The sequence below is a fragment of the Globicephala melas genome, chromosome 2, assembly GCF_963455315.2.
Source record: "Globicephala melas chromosome 2, mGloMel1.2, whole genome shotgun sequence".
In the NCBI taxonomy this organism is placed as follows: domain Eukaryota; kingdom Metazoa; phylum Chordata; class Mammalia; order Artiodactyla; family Delphinidae; genus Globicephala; species Globicephala melas.
In genome coordinates, this window is record NC_083315.2 from 110982625 (window position 1) to 111007387 (window position 24763).

The following is a 24763-nucleotide window of genomic DNA, read 5'->3' on the forward strand; positions in this document are numbered from 1 at the left end:
TTCTCATCAAAAGTAGGTATAATACCACCTTACAGGGTTGCTATGAGGAGTCAATGAGAAATGTAAATAAAATCCTTACCAGAGTGCCTGGCATCCCGGAGGAATTTAAGTGGTGGGGAGATATAATCAGGGAAAGTCTAGGTGTCTATTTGGGTGATTCAGGATGGCATGTTTTTAGAGATTCTGATTTGTCCACAGAGCTGGCTGTGGAAGCCTAGTGTATCCAGGTTCTTAATATAACATTGCTGATTAACTTCCCTCCATCCTTTTCTTCCTCCCTCCTTTCCTGTGTCCCTCTTTCCCTTTCTCTTTCCCCTCCTCCTGCTGACCTTTGTATGTTGCAGGAAAAATGGGGTGTGAGAGCTTGGTCATGTCCCAGCTCTTGGGTGGGTACCTGGGCTGGGCCACCAAGTGAGAGTCCTTGACTTTGTGCAGGAAAAAGTTCAAGAGCAAACGAGCCATAGTAAAATGAAAGCAGGTTTATTTAGAGAGAGACACACTCCATCTTAGAAGGTGAAAGATGGCTGCAGGACATGGAGTCCTCTTGAAAAGTGAGTGGTGCTGGGCTGTGGTGGGTGGTTAGTTTTTATGGGCTGGGTAATTTTGTATGCTAATGAGTGGGAGGAATATTCTAATTTCCAGGAATTGGGACACCACCTACTTTTTGACCTTTTACAATTGGCCTGGGAACTCTCATGGCACCTGTGGGTGTGTCATTTAGCATATGCTAATATATTACAATGAGTACATAATGAGGCTCAAGATATACTGGAAGTCAAATCTTCTGCTATCTTGGGCCTAGTAGGTTCTAGTCAGTTTTGGTCATATCCTTTTCTTCTTAATGGTTGTGTAATTCTTTTAATGGTTGTGCCCTGCCCCCTTTCCTTCCTGTCTCAATACCTTTCTCTCCTCTGTTTCCTTTTTGGTATATGTAAGCATTGGTACTAAATTTAGTTGGTCAGTAGAGACTTGTAGAGAGTATGCAGAGAACCTAACACATAGAGGATTTTCCATTATTCTTAGTTCCATTCTCCAGGAAAAAAGAGGAACTCTATCATGTGGTGATCTCCCTCCCTGCCCTCTTTATTCTTATGTGATAATGTGTATTAGCAGCTATGTAGGTATATGTAAAATCCATTCCTACCACAGCAAATTTTAGGGCAGATCTTCAGTTTTGTCTTACCCCATGATGCCAAGGACTCACTTTTAAACAAGCATGGTTTTCTTCTAGAAGACAGGACAGGTAGATGATAGCTAAATTCTCCCTAACATTTTGAAGGAAACTTGAAGATCTAGTGATGATAAAATTGACCCTAGCAGTCTTACACTGCAAGCACTCACTTAGTTGTTTTCTTGTTTCATGAAAACATAAATTTAAATTTACTTGACAGGTATTTTTAGAAGATTAATTTGAAAACTGAGACCTAACCCTTTCAAGTTATTCTAAAACAACATTAATATAAATGAGAGCAAGGAAAAAGAATCTTAGAATATTTTTTGTTTGCATTATTATTATTTTATGGTTGCATTAATTTTGTAGGTGTCACAAGAAAACATATGGAAAAGAGGTGTTAGTTATAGCATTAGCAGACCCATAGATAATAGTTAACAATTATCCACATTTCTTAAGGTTTTAGGCCCCCTCATTTGAAAATGTTTTTATCTGTAGTGAATTTAATTCTATTTTTAATTCAACTTAATTTTTTGTTTGTGGTTTAAAAAGGAGTTAAAATCAGTGAGAATTTCTCAATGAATGTTCCTACCTTTTTAAAGCTACTGACTGACCTAAATTTAGTTCCAGTGCTTAGATACATCAGAAAGGAAACAGAGGAGAGAAGGGTATGAAGATCAGTAGGAAGAGAGGAAAGAGAAAGGGAAAGAGGGACACAGGAAAGGAGGGAGGAAGAAAAGGATGGAGGGAAATTAATCAGCAATGTTATATTAAGAAACTGGAAACACTAGGCTTCCACAGCCAGCTCTGTGGACAAATCAGAATCTCTAAAAACATGCCATCCTAAATCACCCAAATAGACACCTAGACTTTCCCTGATTATATCTCCCCACCACTTGAATTCCTCTGGGGTGCCAGGCACTCTGGTAAGGATTTTATTTACATTTCTCATTGACTCCTCATAGCAACCCTGTAAGGTGGTATTATACCTACTTTTGATGAGAAAGCTAGAAACTAACACTACAAATGATTTTTTTTTAAGTATTAAACCCAAATTTTATATATCACCATTCCATTAAAGGTAATGTGTCCTTCCTCCTTTCTCATTTATTTTACAGTAAGCTGAGATTTTTGGTAGAGGGAGATATTAATCCCAATCCTCTGTGAGTCACACAGGGACATTAAATGATTTTCTTAGAATTGCAGTTTGAGTCACTGTAAAGTTAGGGACATAAATTTGAATGTACCTTGTTTTGTCTATTTATAGGAACCAGACAGTGGGGTTTAACAAGTGATTTTGTGTCTGGAAATAGGTAGATAACGTGGAAGATGAGAGATTGTTTAGTTAAAAAAAATTTTTTTTGAGAGATTAAGAGTTTTATCTTGCCAGGATACAGGGAGAGAGGGCGGAGAGTTGTATGTCTTGGGGAAACATAACTCAAAGGCATATAGTTAGTATTAGCATTCTGTTTGCTTGTATATGAGAAAAACCAATAGCATTGATTTAATCTGTGAAAGAAGAAAGAGCAGGGGGTGGTGGGGGGAGAAGAAAAAAGACATATTTGGAAATAGTGAATTTTGTTTGTCTTTCTTGGTTAACCTGCTGATGAACTGTCAGCTAGTGAAGAGACCAGTTGGGATATTCTGCCCTTGGGCAGCTGGGTGGATCATCAAGGAAAACAGTTTTAGTTGTTTATGAATTCTCTGGAAGACTTCGGGTTTTTAACAGTGACTGGCACGTAAGAGGTTGTCTCTGTACTATGTCTGCTGCCATCCTCGTTAGCATTTCCATGCCAGATTTGCATCAGCATTTCTCACTTGCTTTAATTATGGTCTTGTTTCTATGCTTTTTCCCTTCATTTTGTATTCTTTGGTGTGTTAGATGGTCTTTCCAAAAGTTAGTGCTCCTTCTTGCTGGGGTTATGTTTGCTGTTGTAAACCATTATTTTAACATTGTGTGCAAGTAGTTTGTTAGTTTTCAGATCAAAAGGTTTTAGTCTGTTTGTGAGTGTATGGGAGATCTGAACCACAATGTTTAAAGTGGATGCAGTGGATTTCTTTAGTCAGTTATCTAGAAGAGATTAGTAAACCAACAAACGATATTTACCCTGAGCAGTTTATGTTCTTTTACCTTACTGTTGCTTTGAAAGTTTATGTTATGATTTTGGAGTATTTTGCAAATTGTCTTTTCTGTAGTCAGACCTGCTGTTTCTATGCACTTTATCTTTGATGAAGGGTGGGGAAACGTCTGACGGTAAATTCTGTTTTCTTACAGTCAAAGGCCGTTGGTTTGCTAGATGTGGATGTGTATGGCCCTTCTATTCCGAAGATGATGAATCTGAAAGGAGATCCAGAATTATCACAGAGTAAGTGAAGAAGAGAGAAGCAGTATGACAACAGTTACACTTCTGTTTAGTGCCTGCGGAGTGTCAGGCATTGTGTCATGCACCATGTGTACCTTATACACACTATAATATAATTATGAAATCAGATGCGGGGCCAGACTGTCTGGGTTTAAATTCTAACTCTGTCACTGATTAACTGTGTCGCTTTGAATGAATTGTTCAACCTCTTCGTGCCTCAACACCCCCATGTGTACATAGCGTTAACAATTGTACTTACCAGACAGAATTGCTGTACATAATCGCTCAATTACAGAGTTGCCGTAAGTGTAGTGCATTCAAAGCACAGTGCTTGGCACCCCACAAGTGGTCAGAGTCAGCTCATCATCCTCTCTGTATATAAAAATGTGTGAATGTATGGGGGTATTTGAATAGAAAGTATCTAATATATTTGTGTTAGAAGAGCTGAAAATTATTTTCTCTAATCAGATATTTGTTATATTTGTCTTAAAGTGTTTTTGAAAAAACCATAGAACTTTAATTTCTCTCCCCAGTCTTCACTGCCATCAATAGGACAGAGTAATTTTTTGAGTAAATCTTTAATATTTATTTAATATTAATATTATTTATAATTAACATAGTAAATAATATATTATTTTATATTTATTTATATATTTAATATATATGTATATATTTTATATAATTTAATATTTTATGTATATTTAATATATAAATATATTATATATATTATATAAAATATATAAAAACTAAATATATATAATTATATATATATTTAATATTAATATAAATTAATATTTATATTATTTAATATTAATATACTAAATCTTTAATATTTTGAGTAAATCTTTAATATTACAAGATTATTTAATAATCTTGTTATATTTTCTTAGAAAGCTATTAAATATAAAGCTTTAAGAACAAGGAAATTCTATGATCAAAAAATGAAAAATTGGAACAACTGGTAACTCTTCTTGAAAAATAGTTTTCAGTGAAATTAGTTTATTAAAATTTATTTCTAATTATAGTAAGAGTATAAAATTGAATAATTTCTTTTGTTTCTTATTAGACCTTTTATTGTCCATGAATCTAGGACGAAATGCCTGTATTTAATGCAGGGTATTTATTGGATTTTCTGTGTACCTAATAGAAGTTTTTTTTTTTTTTATCATTGTCATTAAAAGTTAGGTAATTAGACATTGTCTGCTATTTAAGGTGCTTTTGTTTGTGCTGTAGTTGTTGAAATCAGTTATGTTAAGTTCTGAATAACCATTTATCAGATAATAAGGATTCTCCCTATCACTTTGAAGGAAACTTGAGGCTCTAGTGATGATAAAATTGACCCTAGCAGTCCTACATTACAAGCACCCACTTAGTTGTTTTCTTGTTTCGTTATAATATAAACTTAAGGAAGCTAAGTTATTCTAGTTTCTTTGTTCTTTGCCCTTTTAGTGGAGTGTATACTTAGTTTGCAAATATGTGCCGTGAGCCAAAATGTCAAACTTACATAAAGGAGTAATGAATTTGTGTACTTTAAATGATAGACTTGTTATATCTATCTCTTGATTAAAGTAATGTGAAAACTAGTGCATGTAGCACATGAGTGATAGCAAAATGGAGCCCTTGGTGTCAGTTTTTTCTTAAGTAGTCTGTTCAGTCTATGCCAATGTAAATACTTGAAGTGAACTTTGATGTCTTTCTTCTTGTTTTACAGAAACTGTAATCTTAAATTTGATGTTTGTAAATTGGCTGCCATTAAATAGGCTTTCTGGTAAAAATGAGCTACTGGAAATCTTGGAAAGCCTGAAAATAATACTTTTTTGTGTGTTGACAAGCTGATCTTAAGTCCCCCAAGAAATAAACTGAACGATTAAGGCATTCACTTAAAAGAATGTGGATTCTTGAAAGCCCATCTTTTAAATTGGTTTTTGAATCTTAGATAAACCAGCCACCATTATACTAATTGGCATCATTTTGACATTTTTACATTTTTGTCAAGTTAATTTATCCTGTATTACTCTCTATTATAGAAAACACAATGCACCGTGGAATTATCTAATTAACAATAAGAAAAAAGATTTGTTTTCAGCAGTTCAGATTTTGCAGAGATAGAATGGGTGAGCAGAATCTTAGCTTTATAAATGTTCCTCTGTTCCTGGACTTAGCTAGACAACCATAGGGGCAGTGGGACTTCAGGATTGTCTTTTTGTCTTCATTATTTAAGCAGACATATGGTAATGTAGTTTTGGTCAACTTGTTCATTTTAAAACTCCATGTTAAGGTTGACAGATTCATTCTCTTATATATTTTTTCTTTTTGAGGAGACTATAGAGAAACCACACTTCTTGTACTTACGATATTTTAGCCTGATTACCAAGTGAAATTTTACATATGATTCTAGAGAAGTGAATTCAGTAATTGAAGAAAAATTTAAGTTTGTAATAGTTTTGGATTTCTTAGGTTGGGAATATTTCTATCAGCTTAAAATGACAATAGTGTTTTGTCTATGTTAGTATGCAAAATTATGGTAATGGAAAGTCTAGCCAGTTTGTAGAAAGAGTATTGTACAGAAACCTCAACAGGTTGACATTATAGTGGCTGCAAGTGAACAGTTGCTTTGGGAACCTAATGGAATTTAGAATAAAATCCATGTGTAGTTTGAGAAATTATCATCTAAGTGTGGATTAACTTTTTTTTTTTAAAGAACAAATACCAGTCATTTTTCTCTTTTTTAACTTTCTAAATAACATAATATGCAGATTTCATATTACAGTATAGCCAAAGTACAGTCCTAGAAATTATTGACTAGAAAGATTTTAAACTGAAATTGCGAGTGAATATTAAATGGTGGTTGCACACAGAAATGTATTGTTAATTCATTAATGTAATATTCTTTTTTGTTGAGGATTTTTCACTAAGTTTTCTCAAGTGACTTTTACTGGTAGGAATCTGCTTTCTTTCACAGTTTTGTGATGATAAATCACCTTCAGAATTCTTGTGAATTTTTTACTACTTAGTTTTACTAAAGAATGTCTTTTAGTGTACTTAGCTAATAAAGTAGGAAAATGTTAAGGCCTGTGGAGAGAGGTTACTAAAATTGAAATGTCAAGTAATTTTATTGAGGATGACACAGTGATCATTAATGATTGACTATGAGACTTTTTTTTGAGTAGGATTCACTTTTCTTTTGTTGTGGGCTAGAAATTTTGCACTCATGTCACAGTATTCTGCTCTCTCTGTCCTAAGGTATTAAGCATTTTCCAAGTTTAGGATTGAATGTGTGTATGGGCTTATGAGACAGAGAAAATGTGGAAAATCAGCTTGGGCAAATGACCTTTAATAATAGCACTTGTCTCCGGTAAGAACTACCAGGAAGTGACTAAGATTTCTTTAAGATAATTTAAGCGCATAAAGAATGAGAGTGAATTCTACTCATTCCTGAAATTACCTTGTTTCCTTCCAAGGCAGAGAGTTAGGGGTTTACTGAAGTTATTGACATAGATGATTAAATTCTGATCCAGTGGTTGGAGCTCCCAAAGCTTCTCATTTATAATTTGCTTCTTCTGGTCATTGTCTTGTGGACCCTTGGGTTTCATCTGACGCTACAGTTCCTCTGATTATCTTTGGGAAAGATTCTGGGATGTGTTCCATAATCACAGTGTTATAGAAATGACTTTTTTCTTGCTGGCTTCCTGGATTTTGTTTACAACCTCTTTTATACCTAGAATATTAAGGCAAAGTGTAAATCAGGGTTGAAGGATCCTTAAAAAGTTGTTTTGGTTTGTTCTGGCTTTAGGCACTTTTATCTTTAAAATATCTCAGAGATGAGATCTATGTTCTTTGAAGAATCCTATCACCCTACTTTATCAAGACAGAAGTCCATCCTTTGCTTGGCTTATTGTTTCTTGCACAGGTCACTGAATAGGCTGAACTAAATACCTTTTTAGTATGGTAAAACCCTTTTCCTTTTTTCTTTGACAGTCCTGAGCTGAAGAATAGGCAGCCTCTTTTTGGAGTTCTACTTGCTCTGCTGCAAACCGTCTTAGCCAGGGGCTGCAGCAGATGAAGTCATTGAAGAATGCTTTATTTATCTACAGAACAACTAAGTGTATTTTAGTAGCTATTGCCTGTTAATTTTTGTTTTCTTTCACAGGATGGCAGCAAATGATGTTGACCGGATGTATCTGTGTATATGTCAAATAGTCCTTATATCTTTGAGTTTCTGATTAGCACCTGCCCCACGACAAGACTGGTGTCCTTTTATGCCTCCTTCACTTTTTGAGTTATATCAGAGGGCTGCCCTTAAGATGTGTAGATTAATAGGACGGTACATTTGTAATGTGGCTATATCTTTTAAGGCTATTTGTACTTCATATTATCTTTTCCAGTCTAGTCCCAGACTGGAAAAAATGTTTGTTTTTTTTCTTATTTCCTAATCTTTTGATCATTTTTAATGTTTCTCAACATTATCAGCACATTTTCAATATCTTCTCTCAGATGAGAAAAATTAAAAGAAGCTTACTACTGTTAGGTATTGTGAGGGGAGATAGCTTGCAATTTTATTTATAATATTCTATTTTTACTTATGTAGTCTCTGAAATTTTTGCATTTTAAAATAGAACCCATCATTGCTGATTCATAGTTACAGGAATATTTTAATAAAACATATGCTGCTTCCTCCCCCCCCCTTTTTTTTTCTTTTTGGGTTAACAGGAAAGTAAAGCATTTAAAAAGGAAAGTAGTTCGGTGAAAGCAGGATGTAAAATGACTTTTGAAGGTGGAAGATTTGGGGAATATTCATCCGTGAATTGGGAACTCCATGGGAAAAGGCAAGAGGTCATTAATAATGAAATTATACTAAGAGGCATGAAAAGTTTTGATGGTCTAGATTTGGTGAGGCTAGCAAGAGAGAAGAGAAATTAGACACACTACCAAAAGAAAAAAGAGATGAAATAAGGCATCTTTTTCACTTTCCTTTTGGACTTCTATTCTAGATTTTGTCTATGTGGTATGCATTTATACAGGGTAATGTATTGAAATGACATCTTGTTCATCAAGATTGGATAGATTTTGTACACCCATGTTTATAGCAGCATTCTTCACAGTAGCTAAAATGTGGAAGCTACCCACGTGTCTATCAGTGGATGAATAGTTAAACAAAATGTGGTATATACATACAATGTAGTATTATTCAGTCTTAAAAAGGTAATTCTGACATAGGCTGCAACATGGATGAACCATGAGGATGTTATGCTAAGTGAAATAAAGCCAGTCACAAAAAGAGAAATACTGTATGATTTCCCTTATATGAGGTACTTAGAGTAGTCAACTTCATAAAGACAGAAAGTAGAATGGTAGTTGCCAGGAGCTTGGGGGAGGGGGAAATGGGGAGTTATTGTTTGATAGGTATAGAATTTCAGTTTTATAAGATGAAAAGAGTTATGGAGAGGGATGGTGGTGATGGTTGGGCAACATTATATTTAATACCACTGAACTGTACACTTAATAAGATGGTAAATTTTATGTTATGTATGTTTTACCACAATTTTTAAAAATGGGAAAATAATTGGGAAGATTTGTTCTGGCAATATTATCAGTACTGGACATAACAATACAGGGTTTCTTCAATAAGTGTCTGTGGTATTGACCCAGTGAATCAATCTGTTCTTTAAAAGAGCAATCATTACAGAACTGGGAGAAAATACAATAGTGATGTTTCATTGGGAGACTTAACAAGCTTAGCTATAAACCTCTGATTTTCAGTTTGGAAACTTCACTAGCCTACAAGTTGTTAGGAATTGTAGCCCAAAGTTACATTTTCATGTCACGAAAAGTGATAGAGCTTATTATATTCAAAATTCTTTTTTTTTTTCTTTTTTCAAAATTCTTAATGTTATTGTTACCTATATTACCATTTGTAACATTACCAATGTTATAAAGCTCTCTGTGATCTGGTTTCTGCCTTCTCTCTACTTCTACAGGCTCAATTCCAATAAGTTGCCTTGTTGTTTACTGAACACCAGTCACAGTGGCCTCTGTTGCTCAAAAATGCCACGCTCCGTGCTGAGGACCCTCGTGTGTTTTATTTTCTCTGCCTGAAACACCTTCCATCTCTGTTGTCTTCCACCCCTGGCCCACAACAAGTTTCTACTATCAGGTCTCAGTTTTAATGTTTCTTCTTCCATGACTCCTTCTCTGACTCATCACTCTCCTTATTGCAATTGCAAGGGTAGTTTTTGAATTATCTGGCTTAATTTTTAATTTATTTATTTTTAGAAATTTATTATTTATTTATTTAGGGCTGGGTTGGGTCTTCGTTGCTGTGCGCGGGCTTTCTCTAGCTGCTGCGAGCAGGGACTACTCTTCATTGCGGTGTGCGGGCTTCTTATTGCGGTGGCTTCTCTTATTGTGGAGCACGGGCTCTCGGTGTGCGGGCTTCAGTACTTTTGGCATGTGGGCTCAGTAGTTGTGGCTCACAGGCTCTAGAGCGCAGGCTCAGTAGTTGTGGTGCACGGGCTTCATTGCTCGGCAGCATGTGGGATCTTCCCAGACCAGGGCTCGAACCTGTATCCCCTGCGTTGGCAGGCGGATTCTTAACCACTGCGCCACCAGGGAAGTCCCCTGTTTAATTTTTTAAATCTCTTCTACTAGGCAATACAACATGCACAGAGCAGAGGCTTTCTGGCTTGGTTTGTTTCACTTATGCTTGGTTATATAGTAGATGCTCAGTAAATCTTACTTGTTTAGATGAAGAAGTTTCCTGCTAAATTTATTGTACATTAGCTGCATATTTTAGTTTCTGCTTTGGGTATATTAGTAACTTAATTTGCAATCATAATATATATTTTTTAATGAACAATATGGACAGTTTTAAGATATTATCTTAGCAGTTAATCGTTGTGATATATGAGTGGCTGTCTTATACTACTTTTTTCCATTTTTAGGAAAAGAGAAAGAACCTATATGGTTAAGGCATTTGACTTTTGAGAATTATGTTACGTGGAGTGAAATGGTTGCTCACATTGTTTCAGTGTGGTAGGACAGTGCCAGTCTTGCCTCACATTTTAGTTTTGATATGTTGAGTACAGATCTGCTTACGCATAAGGGGTAGATTTTAGAGTCTTGTGGGGCCTGAATTTGGGCCATGATGGAAAGGACAGTGTCCAGAATGCCAGCTCTAAGACTAAGAACAACCTGAAAAAAGAGAAGGAACTAGTGTCTCAGCGTACACCATCATTCTTTTCCTCAGACCATCCACATTGCCAGGCTAAAATAATGCATGGACAGAGATTATTATTTGAGTGTATTAATGTAAAGATCTTATTTGAGACTGTTTATTCTGGAGATTGGTATTTGTAATAGGTGTGGAGAAATGGTGAGTGAGGAAGCAGTGATGGTAGGTTTTGATTCTACTCTGCTGTCTCTGAGGTCTTTCAGTTAAGGAAAAGAAAGCAGAAATAGCAGCTTGCGGTTTAATGGGCTTTGGGATCTCCCTTGCAGTGTAAAAACCACAAACTTTTCTTGAAGTGGTGGAATGTCTTAAACGGGGTTCCCCAGAAAGCAGAGCCCTGTAGAGTAATAATTTATTAGGGAGTACCAAACCGGACTGAGGAAGGAGAAAGGGAGGGAGAGCCAATATGAAAATGCGCCATCTAGCTGGCTGTCGCTAACCGTGACAGCTTGCTTGATTGCATGGGATTGTGTAGACTCCATCTCAAGACAGTCTATCTGGGAGAAGAGGGGAACAATTTATCTAATGTTATCCATCTTCCAGTGACCAAAGGCTCACCTCAGGAGGTATTAATTCACCTGCATTTCTGAGCTCTATATGAGTAAGTCCTGGCAGAGACCTATGGTGTCTGGCGATGTCTTGTCCTTCAACACAAAAGTTTTGGGGTGGCAGGTGAGAGGCACACAGTGTATAGGCCTGAAGCAAGGTACTGTCAGATAGTTCCTCTGTGACACTGGTCAGAGTCCAAGCAGAGCTGGTTGCCATAGTGCTGGCTGGAATGAGAGATGAGTGAGGCTAAGAGGACCTGGGGTGATGCATGTGGGGCTTCTAAAAATTGGGGATGGAGGCGGAAAGCTGAGTATCAAAGTCTAGATCTGAAAATTTGGCTTCTTTATGCTTAGGGTTTATGGGGGACATGTAATGCTGGTTTGTTTTAAGCATAGTAGCATTACGGGGATTGGTATTCTATTAGAAGGGCTAATAGGGCTAAGTTTTAACTCTTGGTTATAAGATAAAGATAGATTCAACTGTAAGCCACTTTCTTCTTTCAAACAAACAGTTGCACAATTTGATACTGTGTGTTGTACACTTGATCCAGAAGCCTCACATAAGCAAGAATGTTCTGTCAGACTGGACAAGAACAGAAACTAAAAATTGAGATACCAGTCTTAGTCATCAGGAGGATGTGAGTTCAGATGGCTCCGTTTGAATATTTTAGTGGGCACCATCGTCATTAGAGGAACAGTTGGGTTTTTTTTCTTATCACAGATCCTGTGGCTAAAAAAGCATACGCACGCACATATCTATATACATATATATATTTAAGTAAAGCATCCCTAAAATTTTTGTTACTTGTAGCTTAACTAGCACTGGCTTAAAATAAAAATGTTTGCTCTTAAACTATGCTTATTTTAGACCTACTTTTAAAATTTGCAATTGTATCAAAAGTGAAATGTTGAAGGAGACATTATTTCCGTTCATTTAGCAAACATTTATTGGGTATCTTCTATGTAGTTAGTAGACATGAGAAATACTTGGTTCTTTGGCTATCGGCTCAGATAAGATTTGATCCTTGCTCTCAGGAGCTTAGAGTAACACATTAGCTAGTGATCGTAAGCATCATAAGCATAAGTAAATGCTGTTATAGAAGTATAAGCCCTTTTTTTGTGAACCCAGAGATGGTGACTCTAAAGTGGGAATTTAGGGAAAACTTCTTGGAGGAGGTGATTTTGAGCTAACTTTTGAAAAATGGATGAACCAGGAGTTCGTTGTAAGAAGGGGTTGAGGATTGAAGGTGAGAAGGACAGTCCAGGCAGAGGGACTATAATGTGTTAACAGAATGCAAGTTGTTTGGCATGGCAGAAGTGAAGAGTGTCCGTGGGTGGGTTGCAAGAATAAGCCAAAAAGGTAAGTCAGGGTACTATCATAAATTCCTTCTTGTGCTTGTTTGAGGAGCTGAAGCGCAATTCTAAGGCTATGAGAAGCTATCATGAATTTTAGGGGAGTGACACTGTCAGTTTTGAATTCTAGGATGATCACTTTGGCAGGATTGTGGAGGAACAGTAATAGGACTAGATGAGAGGTAGAGCCAATTAAGATGTTATTATATTGATCCAGGTGAGATGTAATGAGGCCTGATTTAAGTCTGTGTTAGAAATGGAGAGAGGGGGACCCAACTAAGGTATTAAAGAGATTGAATGAATAGGGTTTGGTAATTCATTGAATATGAATGAGAAAAAGGCCTTTAGGATGGCTTCAGGATTTCTGGGTTGAGTGACTGGATAGATAGTTGTGTCACTCATCAAGATGGAACAGATAGGAAAAAGGAATAAATTTAAGGAAAACAGTGATGAGTTAAGGTTTATGTTGAATTTGATGTCCAAAGAGTTAGTCATCAGGTGATTGGAATGTGTTGAGAGTTAAGGAGAGAGGTTTGGGCTAGAGATACAGATCTGGGAGTTGGTGGTGTATATATATAGGTGATAGTTGAAGTTGTTAGTTTAGATCAGTGATTCTCAACCAGGAGTGATTTTGCCTCTCCACCCGCCCCCCCCCCCACTCCCCAGAGGCATTTGGCAATGACTAGAGACATTTTTGATTGTCACAACTGGGGGATCTAGTAGGTAGACACCAGAGATACTGCTAAATATCCTGTAATGTACAAGACATCCCCTCACAACGAATTATTATCTGGTCCAAAATGTCAGTTCTGCTGGGGTTGAGAAATCCTGATTTAGATAAGGTAACGCAAAAGAGTTTTAGAGAGAGTCAAGTACGGTATAGGACTGAGGATAGAATTTGGGGGAGATAACCTAAGGTGATCAGAGAAAAACTGAGAAGGAGTGGCCAGAGAAGTAGGAAGAAGACAAGGAAAAAACTGCACCCCGGAAACCAAGGGGGAGTTTTAGGGTGAAGTGGTCAACATTTTCAGAGAGGCTAAATAAGAATTAAAAATTATGTTTTAAATTTGACAGTATATCCAGGTTTTCAATTTACTAAACTACTATTTTGAAGACGTCCATGTACAACTTGTGTTGTGCTTCTTGAAGAAATATATTTTATAAAGTATTTATATTTGGCCTTTGGGAAATCAGTCATTTGGGAATCATTTATTGAGTATGTCTATAATGGTACTGTGCTGTGCTCCAGGGAAAAAAGGATGAGTAAGACGTAAACTATTCTTGAGGCGCTCACAGTGGGAGTGATGGGAAATGTCAGCACACTAAGTACCGTATGAAGCTATGAACAGAGAACCATACAAACAGAGAGGACCTTCTAATATTTCTGTGATGTAGTCCAGACAACCCTGGATCCTGATAAGGCTTAAAAGAGCAAAAGACTTGGGCATATTAAAAAAATTAATGAAAAGATTATGTTTATCTTTTTTTTTTTTTTTTTTTTTTGTGGTATGCGGGCCTCTCCCATTGTGGAGCACAGGCTCCGGACGCGCAGGCTCAGCAGCCATGGCTCACGGGCCTAGCCGCTCCATGGCATGTGGGATCTTCCCGGACCAGGGCACGAACCCGTGTCCCCTGCATCGGCAGGCAAACTCTCAACCACTGCGCCACCAGGGAAGCCCCTATCTTTTTTATTTTCGTGTTAAAAAATGGACATTGAGACCATGGGTGATATCTTCTATCTGTCATAAGCAAAATACGTATGGGATGTTTCATTTATAAATCACAACATAATCTACCACCTTCTACTACCTCTACCCCAAAATAGCCCTTTATGTTTCAAATGTGCCTGAGGCTTGTCTCATTTCTGTAACCTTCCTCCTTCCTGTCTACCCACTTCTGTTTCTTTGTAATTCCAGGCAGAGATAGTAAATGGTAGCTGTAACAGAGGGCTGTGGGGACTTGGGGGTTTTCTGGAGAACCTGCTATTAAGACAGTGTGCTGTGGTGGGAAGATCTTGGGCTTTGGAGTCTCACTGACCCAACCGCCATTTCTGATGGCACCACTTACTGCTGTGTGTGCATGGGCAAGGTCTACAACTTTGAAGGCTGTATGAAAAATAAGTGAGATAATAAATTTAAAGGTTCTCAGTAAATGCTCACCCCCTTTCACCATTATTGCAAGTAGTCAGTAGCAACAGAGGATGCTTCAATTAAGATGATAGCATGCTCTGATGAAATTTTCAGTTAGATGGGGATAGCAAAAGAATTATTACAGGGGAGGCAGTAAGATATAGTTGTTACCATAGATTTTAGCGTCTGAGAGACTTGGAGTCAACTCCTGACTGCAAGCTATGTTATTACCTTTGTTTACTTTGAGCAAGTTGACTTAAACTCACCAAGACTTAGTTTATTTATACAATAAATGGGATTGGCTTTAGGAAGATAGTCAGCAAAGCCCACCTAAGTATTTGTGTCTTCTTTAATTGAAAGTGATTTTATTCAGCCTCAATTGTCATGAATATCTTGACACACTCTGCCCAGTTCAGGAGGTCCATCCACAGAAAAAAGACTAAAATATTTATTGTCTGGTTCTTTACAGAAAGAGTTTGCCAGTTCCTGTTATATGCAATTAAGTTACTTGGAATCAGTTTGATTCTTTTGAGGACAGCTTTTAAACTTCGAGTGGGTCCAGAGCAGGCTTTAGTCTAGGGCTAGCTTACTCCAGAACTGCTATGATTCCTTTCAGAGGACTCTTACCATGTATCAGGAGATCTTTCCTCTCTGGTTGGTGGGAGCATAGAAACTGTTTCCAGGCTGCATGTGATCTTCGGGAATTGCAGCTCTCTGCTGATTCTTTCCTCAGTCCCAGGGAATTTCCTCTCACTCACAGATGAATACCCAGCTAGAGACTCCTCAGGTCCCCTGTGCAGTTCTCTGTGTTGCTCTCTCCTCTCGGATACACTGCCCTGTAAATTCTCGCTGCCTTGGCTTCACCTGACTCTGAATAGTTCAGCAATGTTACTGGGCTTTGTTTGGATTCCCCCTTACTGTGCTGCAACCTGGAAACTGCCTCTAGGGCAGTAAACTGGGGCAGTCGTAGGACTCATCTTCTTGTTTCCCTTCTTTCAAGGATTGTGGTCTTCCTGCCTGTGGTCCTGTGTCTGAACACGTAGTTTTATATGTTTCGGTCCAATTTTCTAGTTTTTCAAAGTGTGCTGGTGTTGGTGGGGCAGGGGGGTGGAGTGCTACGGGAGGTAGTTACAGGGTAAATCCTGCTTTTTACTTTTTCATGGCCAGAAGCAAAGTTATGTTCATAGCTTTTCTTTTTTCTTTTTTCTTCCTGTATACTCCCTAGGAAGTCAGATGAGTCCACAATCTTTACAGTCACCTTTTTTTCATAGCAATTAAGTGACGTGGCCATTTGTATTAGTCTGGGCTCTTCAGAGAAGCAGAACCAATAGGAGGTACAGATAGATAGATGGATAATAAGGAGTTAGTTTATGTGGTTAAGGAGGCTGAGAAGTCCCAGGATCTGCAGTCAGCACGCTGGAGACCCGGCAGAGCTGATGGTATATTCTTGTCCAAGTCGAAAGGTGTGAGAACCAGGAGAGCTGGTGGTGTAAATTCCAGTCTGAGTCTGGAGGCAGGAGAAGACTGATGTTCCAGCTTGAAGCCTGGCAGGGAGGGTATATTCTCCCTTACTCTGCCTTTTTGTTCTGTTCAGGCCTTCAATGGATTGGATGAGGCCCACCTACACTGGGGAGGGTAATCTGCTTTACTCAGTCTATTGATTCAAATGTTAATCTCATCCAGAAACACCCTCACAGGCACACCCAGAATAATGTTAAACCAAATATCTGGGTACCCTGTGACTCAGTCAAATTGCCCTAAAATTAACCATCACACCACAGGATCTCCCAGTTTTGCCCTTCATCTGATTTGTATAATCATGAATCTTGATAACACTAAATGCATTCCCTTTGGTCCCATTTTCTCCTGCTATGGAGATTATTCCTGAGTTTCTAGAGTAATCTCAATCTCATTTCAAAGATCTATTTCCTGGGGTCACTTTCCAACAAAAATGCAGAAGCACTTTTCAAATTATTTGAGAGGGACTGTTTATAAATATGTGGAAGAAATGTGGGAAAACCCCAAGAGGTAGGATAATACCTGTTGATAACAGTTGAGCAGTTACCTCTAGGCCTGAAGAGGGGAGGGGAGGGAGCATATCAAACCTGGAAGGAGACAGTCCTTGTAGAGATGGCTGTCTTGGGAGGAGCAGTGATACTCGGTAGAGGCACCCAGCCAGCCCAAGATCACCCCACAGAGAGAAAACCAGGAAATGAAATACCCAAACCAACACCCCCCCGCCCACACTTCCTCTTTCTGATCTGCTTTTGATGCAGTCCATAGAAGAACCCCTGGGTCAGAGAGAGGGTGAACTGGAGGGGCAAATGACAGATAATCAGCAAAGTCAGGGGAGCTGGGTTATAGTAACCGCCTGGCCCCTCTCCCTCAGAAACAGAAGTGTTTCAAGATGCAAACCTACGATTTGAAATGAGAGGAAATCCAACTTACAGATTGTCATCTTTCTGCCTTTCTGTATATATAGTCACTCCCAAGTTATTTCCTCTGTGTGCACTGGAGAATTGATGAAAGCAGGGAAGGAGAAATAATGTTAGATTACCTAATTTGATTAAGGACATCAGAAGGTCTCTGTTATTTTACAGATAAGGAGGGTGATATAAAAAATTAATAAAGTTTGGGCTTCCCTGGTGGCGCAGTGGTTGAGAGTCCGCCTGCCGATGCAGGGGACACGGGTTCGTGCCCTGGTCCGGGAAGATCCCACATGCCGCGGAACGGCTGGGCCTGTGAGCCATGGCCATTGAGCCTGCGTGTCTGGAGCCTGTGCTCCTCAACGAGAGAGGCCACAACAGTGAGAGGTCTGTGTACCGCAAAAAAAAAAAAAAAAAAAAAAAATTAATAAAGTTTGCCCAGGGTAATAGGCCAGAATCTAGATACTCCATAACCCATAATGTATTTGTGCATAAGAAAATTATCCAGAGAAAGAAGAAAATATTGATGTATATCAGTGTTTGACTTTGAAGCATAATAGTGACAATTATTTATGTAAGCTGTATTTATATGTAAGCTGTATGTTACATGCCTCTTTCACTTTTAACTCATTAATATACATGGATGGATATTTTAGGTTTAATTCAGTCTTTCTATAAATCATTAAGAAAATCTTGGAAGTGTGAGTCATTCCTTGTTACACAGAAAGAGAACATTTATTGGATGATATTTGGTAATTATCGGTGAATTTGGAACATTGGGGAAAGCGGCTGCTGCCTTGCATCTTTGGCTATGTGTGAAACTCTCAGTTTGTGAATTTGAAAATAACGGAATCCACAAATGTGTGATAAGTGATGACCTAGCTTCTGTCAAACACCTCCAGTGAGGTAGATTTTGCTGTTTCACGATAGCTCTATTTATTATAATTTTGAACAAAAATCTGACTTATTATTTTTTTAAATTAATTTTTATTGGAATATAGTTGCTTTACAATGTTGTGTTAGTTTCTGCTGTACAGTGAAGTGAATCAGCTGTTTGTATACATATATCCCCGTTTTTTTGGATTTTCTTCCCATTTAGGTCACCACAGAGCACTGAGTAGAGTTCCCTGTGCTAAACAGTAGGTTCTCATTAGTTATCTATTTTATACATAGTATCAATAATGTATATATGTCAGTCCCAATATCCCAATTCATCCCACAAATCTGCCTTCTTATAACTTTCACGTGCTTTTACGAGGTTCCCTCATGAGAACCAACTAATCTAATTCTTTTTCCTTTCATAACCTGTGAAATATTAGTACACCATAATCAGTTTTTTCCCAGCTAAACAACTTCCGGCCTTCAGCTTTTTCTCATATGAGGCAGTTTTGAGTATGCTTATCATTCTTACTGTCTTCCTGGCCATGGGTCACTTTGTCAGTATCCCGCTTAAATAAGGTTGCAGAATTTGAACATTATTTCTAGGCATATTCTGAAGTGATATTAGTGAATGGATTTTTAATCATCTGGTACAAAACAGTGAGCAATACAGTGGAAGAGGAAAAGCAGTGTAATCAGTTCTTTACACTTCCTTACTTCTTTATGCTTATGCTTACCTAATTCTCATGGTATGGAAAGAAAACAGCCGTGTTCATCAGATTCTCTTAATCTCTTTCCCTGTTGCATGTCTGTGATTTTTTCCCTAAAATCTAAGTTCCTCAGCTCCAAGGAATAGACAAACTGCAGTCACTGTGAGATAGTTGAATTTACATACTGTACCTTCACTTAGACATACTCATTTTCAAAAACCCATTGAAAGTGTGGAATGTTTCTTGGCCTTACAAAGGTTACCCTTTGAAAAGATTACCTTTAACCTTTTATGGTAATAAATAAGGCTGTATAAGTAGCCAGCTGTGGAAGTCACGTAATCAATAATGGTAGACATGTAAGGTTCTGTTTTACAGAGTTGATTTCTGTCATACCTAATTGTTGGTTATCATTTGTAAAAACAACAGCAATAAACTAATTTCTCTGTTCCATCTTTCCTGCCAATAAAGGGAATGTAGCATTGTGGCATTGAGCCAGATGAGAAAGATAAGAAAAGAAAGCAGAATCCAATCAGTCAGAAAAGAGATTAGTTGAATCTGAGTATAGTGTACAGAATATCACCAATTTGAAATAGGCAATTAAATGACATGTTGGGAGGTTGCTTAAAAAAATTGAAGGAACGTATGATATAGAGTTGTAAGCAAAGCCATTGGCTTGAAAAGTCCTAGTACCATTAAAACAACAACAACACAACAAAACTTAGCATGCTAGCCAGGTAGAACTCTCCTGGAAGAAGCCCCTAGGTTCTGTGACCCTGTTTGACCCTGACTGATAATCTGTATCCCTCACCATATCTTGGTAAACGTGCTACTTTATGAAACAAATCAAATCCATTAGTATTAACATTTTTGTATTAAGTTTAGGAAGAAATTTTATAATCATTGTGATATTATATGTGTGTATTTGTTTTTAAAGGTGTTAGAAGCATTTAAGAGAATTAAACCTATTAGAGAATGTCATGTTAGCTTTGTAATTTTAATTTGAAATGTTTCTTTGATATTAAACATATTATGTATTAATTAGTATTATTTTTAGATGTGAGTAAAAGAAAACCCAATGCAGTGTTAGCTTAAACAAGGTTTATTTCTCTTTCACATAAGATGACACAATCCATACAGGACTGATAAGACAGTTTTATTCCACAAGGTCTTCAGGAACCAGAGTTTTTTCCCAGTTTGCTGCTACACCATACCTAGGAGGATTTTAATTTAAAAGATGTAAAATCGTTTGGTAAGTTTCTAAATAGTGTTAGAGCATTCAAGATAATTGGATTTATTTCATTTATTAGTTCTGTTTATTAAATTTACAATTGTTGCTTAGGTATTTAGAATGATTTTGGTAGGTGGTAAGGCTACCCCGTCAGGCATTTGTAAGGTTTGAGAGTATCCGATTTATTTGATTTGTAAATGTAGTTTTAAATGTTTTAGGCAACTTAATTTACCTAACTGTATAATTGGAGTTATTGAGGAGATCAAACACTATGCACCCGGAGTTGAGACAGCTGACATCTTTTTTTTTTTAAATGCTTTTAAGTATACATTTTATGTGGTCAAGGGGGAGTAAATAATCTCTTTAACATTTGCATATCTTTCAGGAGACTTTGACAAGTTTAGCTCTTTGCTGTTAGGAGATTCAAATTAAAGCTTCACTTTTTCAGTAGTGATAGTGTTGTCAAAAATATTAGCCATGTATACAGAGGAAGTCTTTAAGACATGAACTAGTTGTCATTGGGGTCAGTCCAAGTAACTGCAAATGTGTGTAAAGAGAAAACCTAACAAAGCTTTTTATGCAGAATGCTGTCTTCATACTTCCTATCCATTGGCTATTTCTTTGAAGGCTAGATATCATAAAAATGCCTATGTCTAAAAACTTTTGAAATTTAATACTATTCCAGATTTTTGTATATTTGTTTGAAAACTAAATTATTTCTCAAATTTTAACTTAGCTTTTTTTTTTTAGCATGAGTGACATTTTTGAGAAAGGGGCTATCTCAGGTATTGAGTAATACACATTTAAAGTTTCCTTTCTCTTTAGATAACTGATGGCATTTTTCCTGTCCAATAATAATATTTTCAATATCTGTGCCCTGATTTAAAAGATACCAATATATAAAAACTAAACTTTATAAAACTATCAAGTTTGTGGTGTGCTTCTTTGAATAATGAAGAAGTTTTCCTTTATACCAAAGATCTCTGCAACTAGGGAATTCTGTGCTCTCCTTTGTAAGAATTGTTTTGGTTAAAAGTTTACATTTGTCTAGTGATTGTGTGATTAGTGTCTGTCCCATAGACTTCATGTTTCATGGGGGAAGATACTGTGTCTATTTTTCTTCACCATTGTATCCCTAGTTTGAAACCTCATGCTTGGTACATAGTAGGTGCTCAGTAATATGTTGAATGAGAGAGTGAATGGAGAGAAATCTCTTATGTGGTGAGTGTTCATTGATACCTTAAAATAAAACTCATTTTTACAGAAATGTAATTTATATTTAATCTTTCTTAGGGTTATAGCTATTACATAAGTTAATTGCCTATAATTTTAAATGGCAGAGAATGGAATTTTTAAATCAGTTACTATTCTATAAATGCTTTAATGGTATCCCGTAACCAAAATAAAATACTAGCTAACATTGCAAAGGTTTATTACCCTTCTGAGTAGTCTTCAATTTACTGTGGGGTCACAGACATCAGTGACTGCTTCCTATTAATTCTTTTTTTCTGGTTTCTTATCTAGATACTCTGATACATGGGTCATTCATATAAGTCCCCAGATCTCTAGCATAACTTAAATGGGTAATGCAGTAAGGCTTTTATTATATATACAAAATGTTTATAGAAAGGAGTTGGCCCCTCAGTATTTGTAGATGTATTATCTTTTATTTAAAAATACTAATTTTTTTGGTAGTCTTCTTAAAATGGTTTTTCATTTTTATGCTTTGTATCTTTTCCTTTACTCTTAAAACAAATTGAGTTTAATGTTATTCTTTTGTGTAAAGACTGCACTGAAGCCAGAGTTTTCTCTTTTGCTGTACATCTCTTTATTTTCTCTGTTGTATTCTGTATTCTTATTATTTTTTTTAATGCTGGCTGTCATAATTTTGTCTAATTTTTTAATGTTTAGACTTTTTTGTTGCATCACAGTATACACATTAATAGGTATTTTAGTTACTGTAAGAAGTACAGTTTTGTGCTAAGCCCTTGTCACATGGCTAAGATAACTTTTTCTTGTTCCGGTAGGTCACTCCTGTTTTGCTAATTTGCTGCTAAAGTGCTCTTGTTTTGCCTTGTGGGCATGTATTGCTAGTATGTTTCAAATTACAGCTCCTGAATCCCTTGTACTTGGAGCTCACTGTTTCTGCTTAAAAATGAATTTGAGATTTTTAGAAACTAGGTGGGCTAATAAAACCGGTGTTGTATGTCATGTAAATTTGATAAGAAGGCTGGAAATGTCACCATATAAAAAAAAAGATAGGGATTACAGAAATTTAGTTAAAAGATATATCAAAATAACCAAACATAGTCCACTGCAATTTTACAGCTGTAACCCTAGCTATGACCTTTTTGTTGGCTTAAAAGATGATACACATTCATTACAGAATAACTTGGTGTATCAGAGCTTGTTAAATTATTTCAGGGAACTTGTCTGGGCATCATCAAGCAATAGAAGAAAAATCTGCTCCTATATTAGCTAACCTTCCAACTGTGTGTTATCTTTTGATCTCATGTATGTTGGCATGACCTTAAACCTGCTTCTTTGGAGATGTGTGTGGTAAGAATATGGGGCTTAGGATGAAACAGGCCTAGACTAAGATCCTTACTGATTTCGTTGCTAGCTGTATAACTTTGGGCAGTCTAGTTTTCTGATCTTTAACTACTTTATATGAAGTATGACATACAAACATGTCATATGTCATGTGAAGACAACTTTCCAAGGCCACAGCTAGAAGTGGGTAATTTCTTATAATAATATTTTACTGTACTAAAAATGCCTGGGTGACCAAATATAGAGTGTGCAGTTTTCTTTCAATATCTATTTACTTTCGACTGTTTGGCTATTTACAAAATTGTTTTGGCCATTATGTAAACATGTATTTTTGAGCACCATATAAGGAAGTAGTAAGGAAGGGGAATATGGTATTTAGTGGGGGAGGCAGGATAGAGGCATGAAAAAGATAGATAATCATACAGTGTAACATTTGTTAAGTGTCAGATGCTGGAGGAGATTAGAAGAGGGGATGGCTATGGAGAGCTGGTTTGGAGGCTACCATGGAAGAAAGGGATTTAGATATTAGATAAGCAGAGGCTGGGGATAGCCTTCCACTTTCCTCAAGTGTGAAATGGAAATAGTACTGCCTCATAGGATTGTTATTAGGATTCAGTGAAATACAGTATCTTAAAAGTATCTATGCAGTGCTGTATGACACATAACTGCTATTTTTGTTACTCTTCTAGACTGAATATAAGTGGTTCCTTCTGTCGTCTTAAATTTTCTTTCACAGATGCCTGACTACTCCTTTAACATGGAGATAACACATAGTTTTCATTTTAAATACCAACTGGTTATCTGGAACATAATGTTGAAAAAATTCTGATCCACACCTGGTTTCAGCAGGAAAGAATGTGATCAGTTAGTGCTCAATTAGTGATGCCGAGGGCAGGTGTAAAGCAGGATGGAGGCCAGGATGGTGGTGTATGGGTTGTTGGAGTATGTAAAGCAAGGATTTATCATCCTTACCTATAGTCCTGTTATCACCTATTTTTTTTTTCTAGCCCCTCCGTTCACTTCTTCCTATTAAACTCTGCAGTATAAACTGACAAGGTTCAGAAGTAGGATGCCAAGTTTATCCCTATATTTCTAGATACTCAGTAAATATTTGCTGAATGGTTAACTAAATGAAGAAACTCCTAGCCCCAGATTAGACAAGAATTTGAGGTAATAACCATTGCTCAAAAAATCTCTTTATACATTATTCCATTATATTCTACGAAGCAGCTTCCATTTAAAAAATACTTATATCCTCAACAAAGCTTAAGTTCTCAACGTCGTTTACTCATATCCGGTTCTTTTCCTAATGGAAACCACCCACATGAGAAACCGAGAGTGTTACTTGGGGGAAGGGATGGGTTGGAAAAGAAAGGGGCAGTTTTCTAATTGGGAAAAAGGTTAGATTTTAAGAAAGATGTGCCTGAATGGCTTTCAGCTCTGAGATGAGTGGGTTTCTGGGATGATGTAGTAGGGTTGCAGGGTGGTACAAAAATGGAAAGTATGCTGAAGACAAACAAAATTTTAATATTGAGTGATAGGTATGCAATTGTAAAAACACTGAATAATTTTCTTTGTAGTCGTACTTTCTGCTCCCTTCTCTAATATTCTAGATCCCCCTCCTTTCCACTTCTATTTGCAGTATTATTGTCTATGGGCCCTCCAGGTTGGCACTTGAATTTTGACCCATTTCATTCTCATCTTTACTCACTTTCTCTCTAAATCCTTCTTTTCTTCGAGGTAAACAAGTAGGGTATTCTAAACCTTTCCTGGGTACTATTAATTGGTAGAACTACTTTGTCTCACCCAGCCACTTGATGTCCTCCTGAAAGAAAAATAGTGATTGCAACTCCTTTCTTACATCTGATTGCTCCTAAGAAAGGATCTTGGTTTCAGAAAGAAAAGAAGGAATAGGAAAGTAGATGTGAGAAAGTGAAATTGTAAAGTTTGCACTGGATGTCCTTTCTTACTTTCTGAAGGTTCTTGTACCTTTGAGTGTCTTCTCATTAATATGTGGATAAAGGCTTGTTTTTATAAAACTTTTATTATTTACTTGACTCTATGTTTAAATATTTCTTAAAACTCATGAAATGAGGTTGTATATTCTTGGCTGTACTGTCTGCATTTAAAAAATGGATTTAATGCCTTTAGTTATGATGCCAAGTTATAATTTTT

General features: G+C 36.8%; 1 protein-coding gene across 12 annotated transcripts in view; it reads left to right on the top strand.

Moving 5' to 3' along the window:
• Positions 1-24763, top strand: part of NUBPL (NUBP iron-sulfur cluster assembly factor, mitochondrial) — a 397698-nt gene that overhangs the window by 58552 nt on the left and 314383 nt on the right. For 10 of the 12 annotated variants that reach the window (XR_009563092.1, XR_009563093.1, XM_030854758.2 and 7 more), the window contains one exon: positions 3447-3537. Coding sequence is in view for 10 of the 12 variants with exons in the window: in XM_030854758.2 (XP_030710618.1) it covers positions 3447-3537 (91 nt within the window). In the remaining 2 variants the exon portion in view is untranslated. Of the gene's footprint in view, positions 1-2816; positions 2911-3038; positions 3069-3446; positions 3538-24763 lie in introns of those variants that run through there. The other 2 variants (XM_060294721.2, XM_060294720.1) reach the window with 2 other exon arrangements.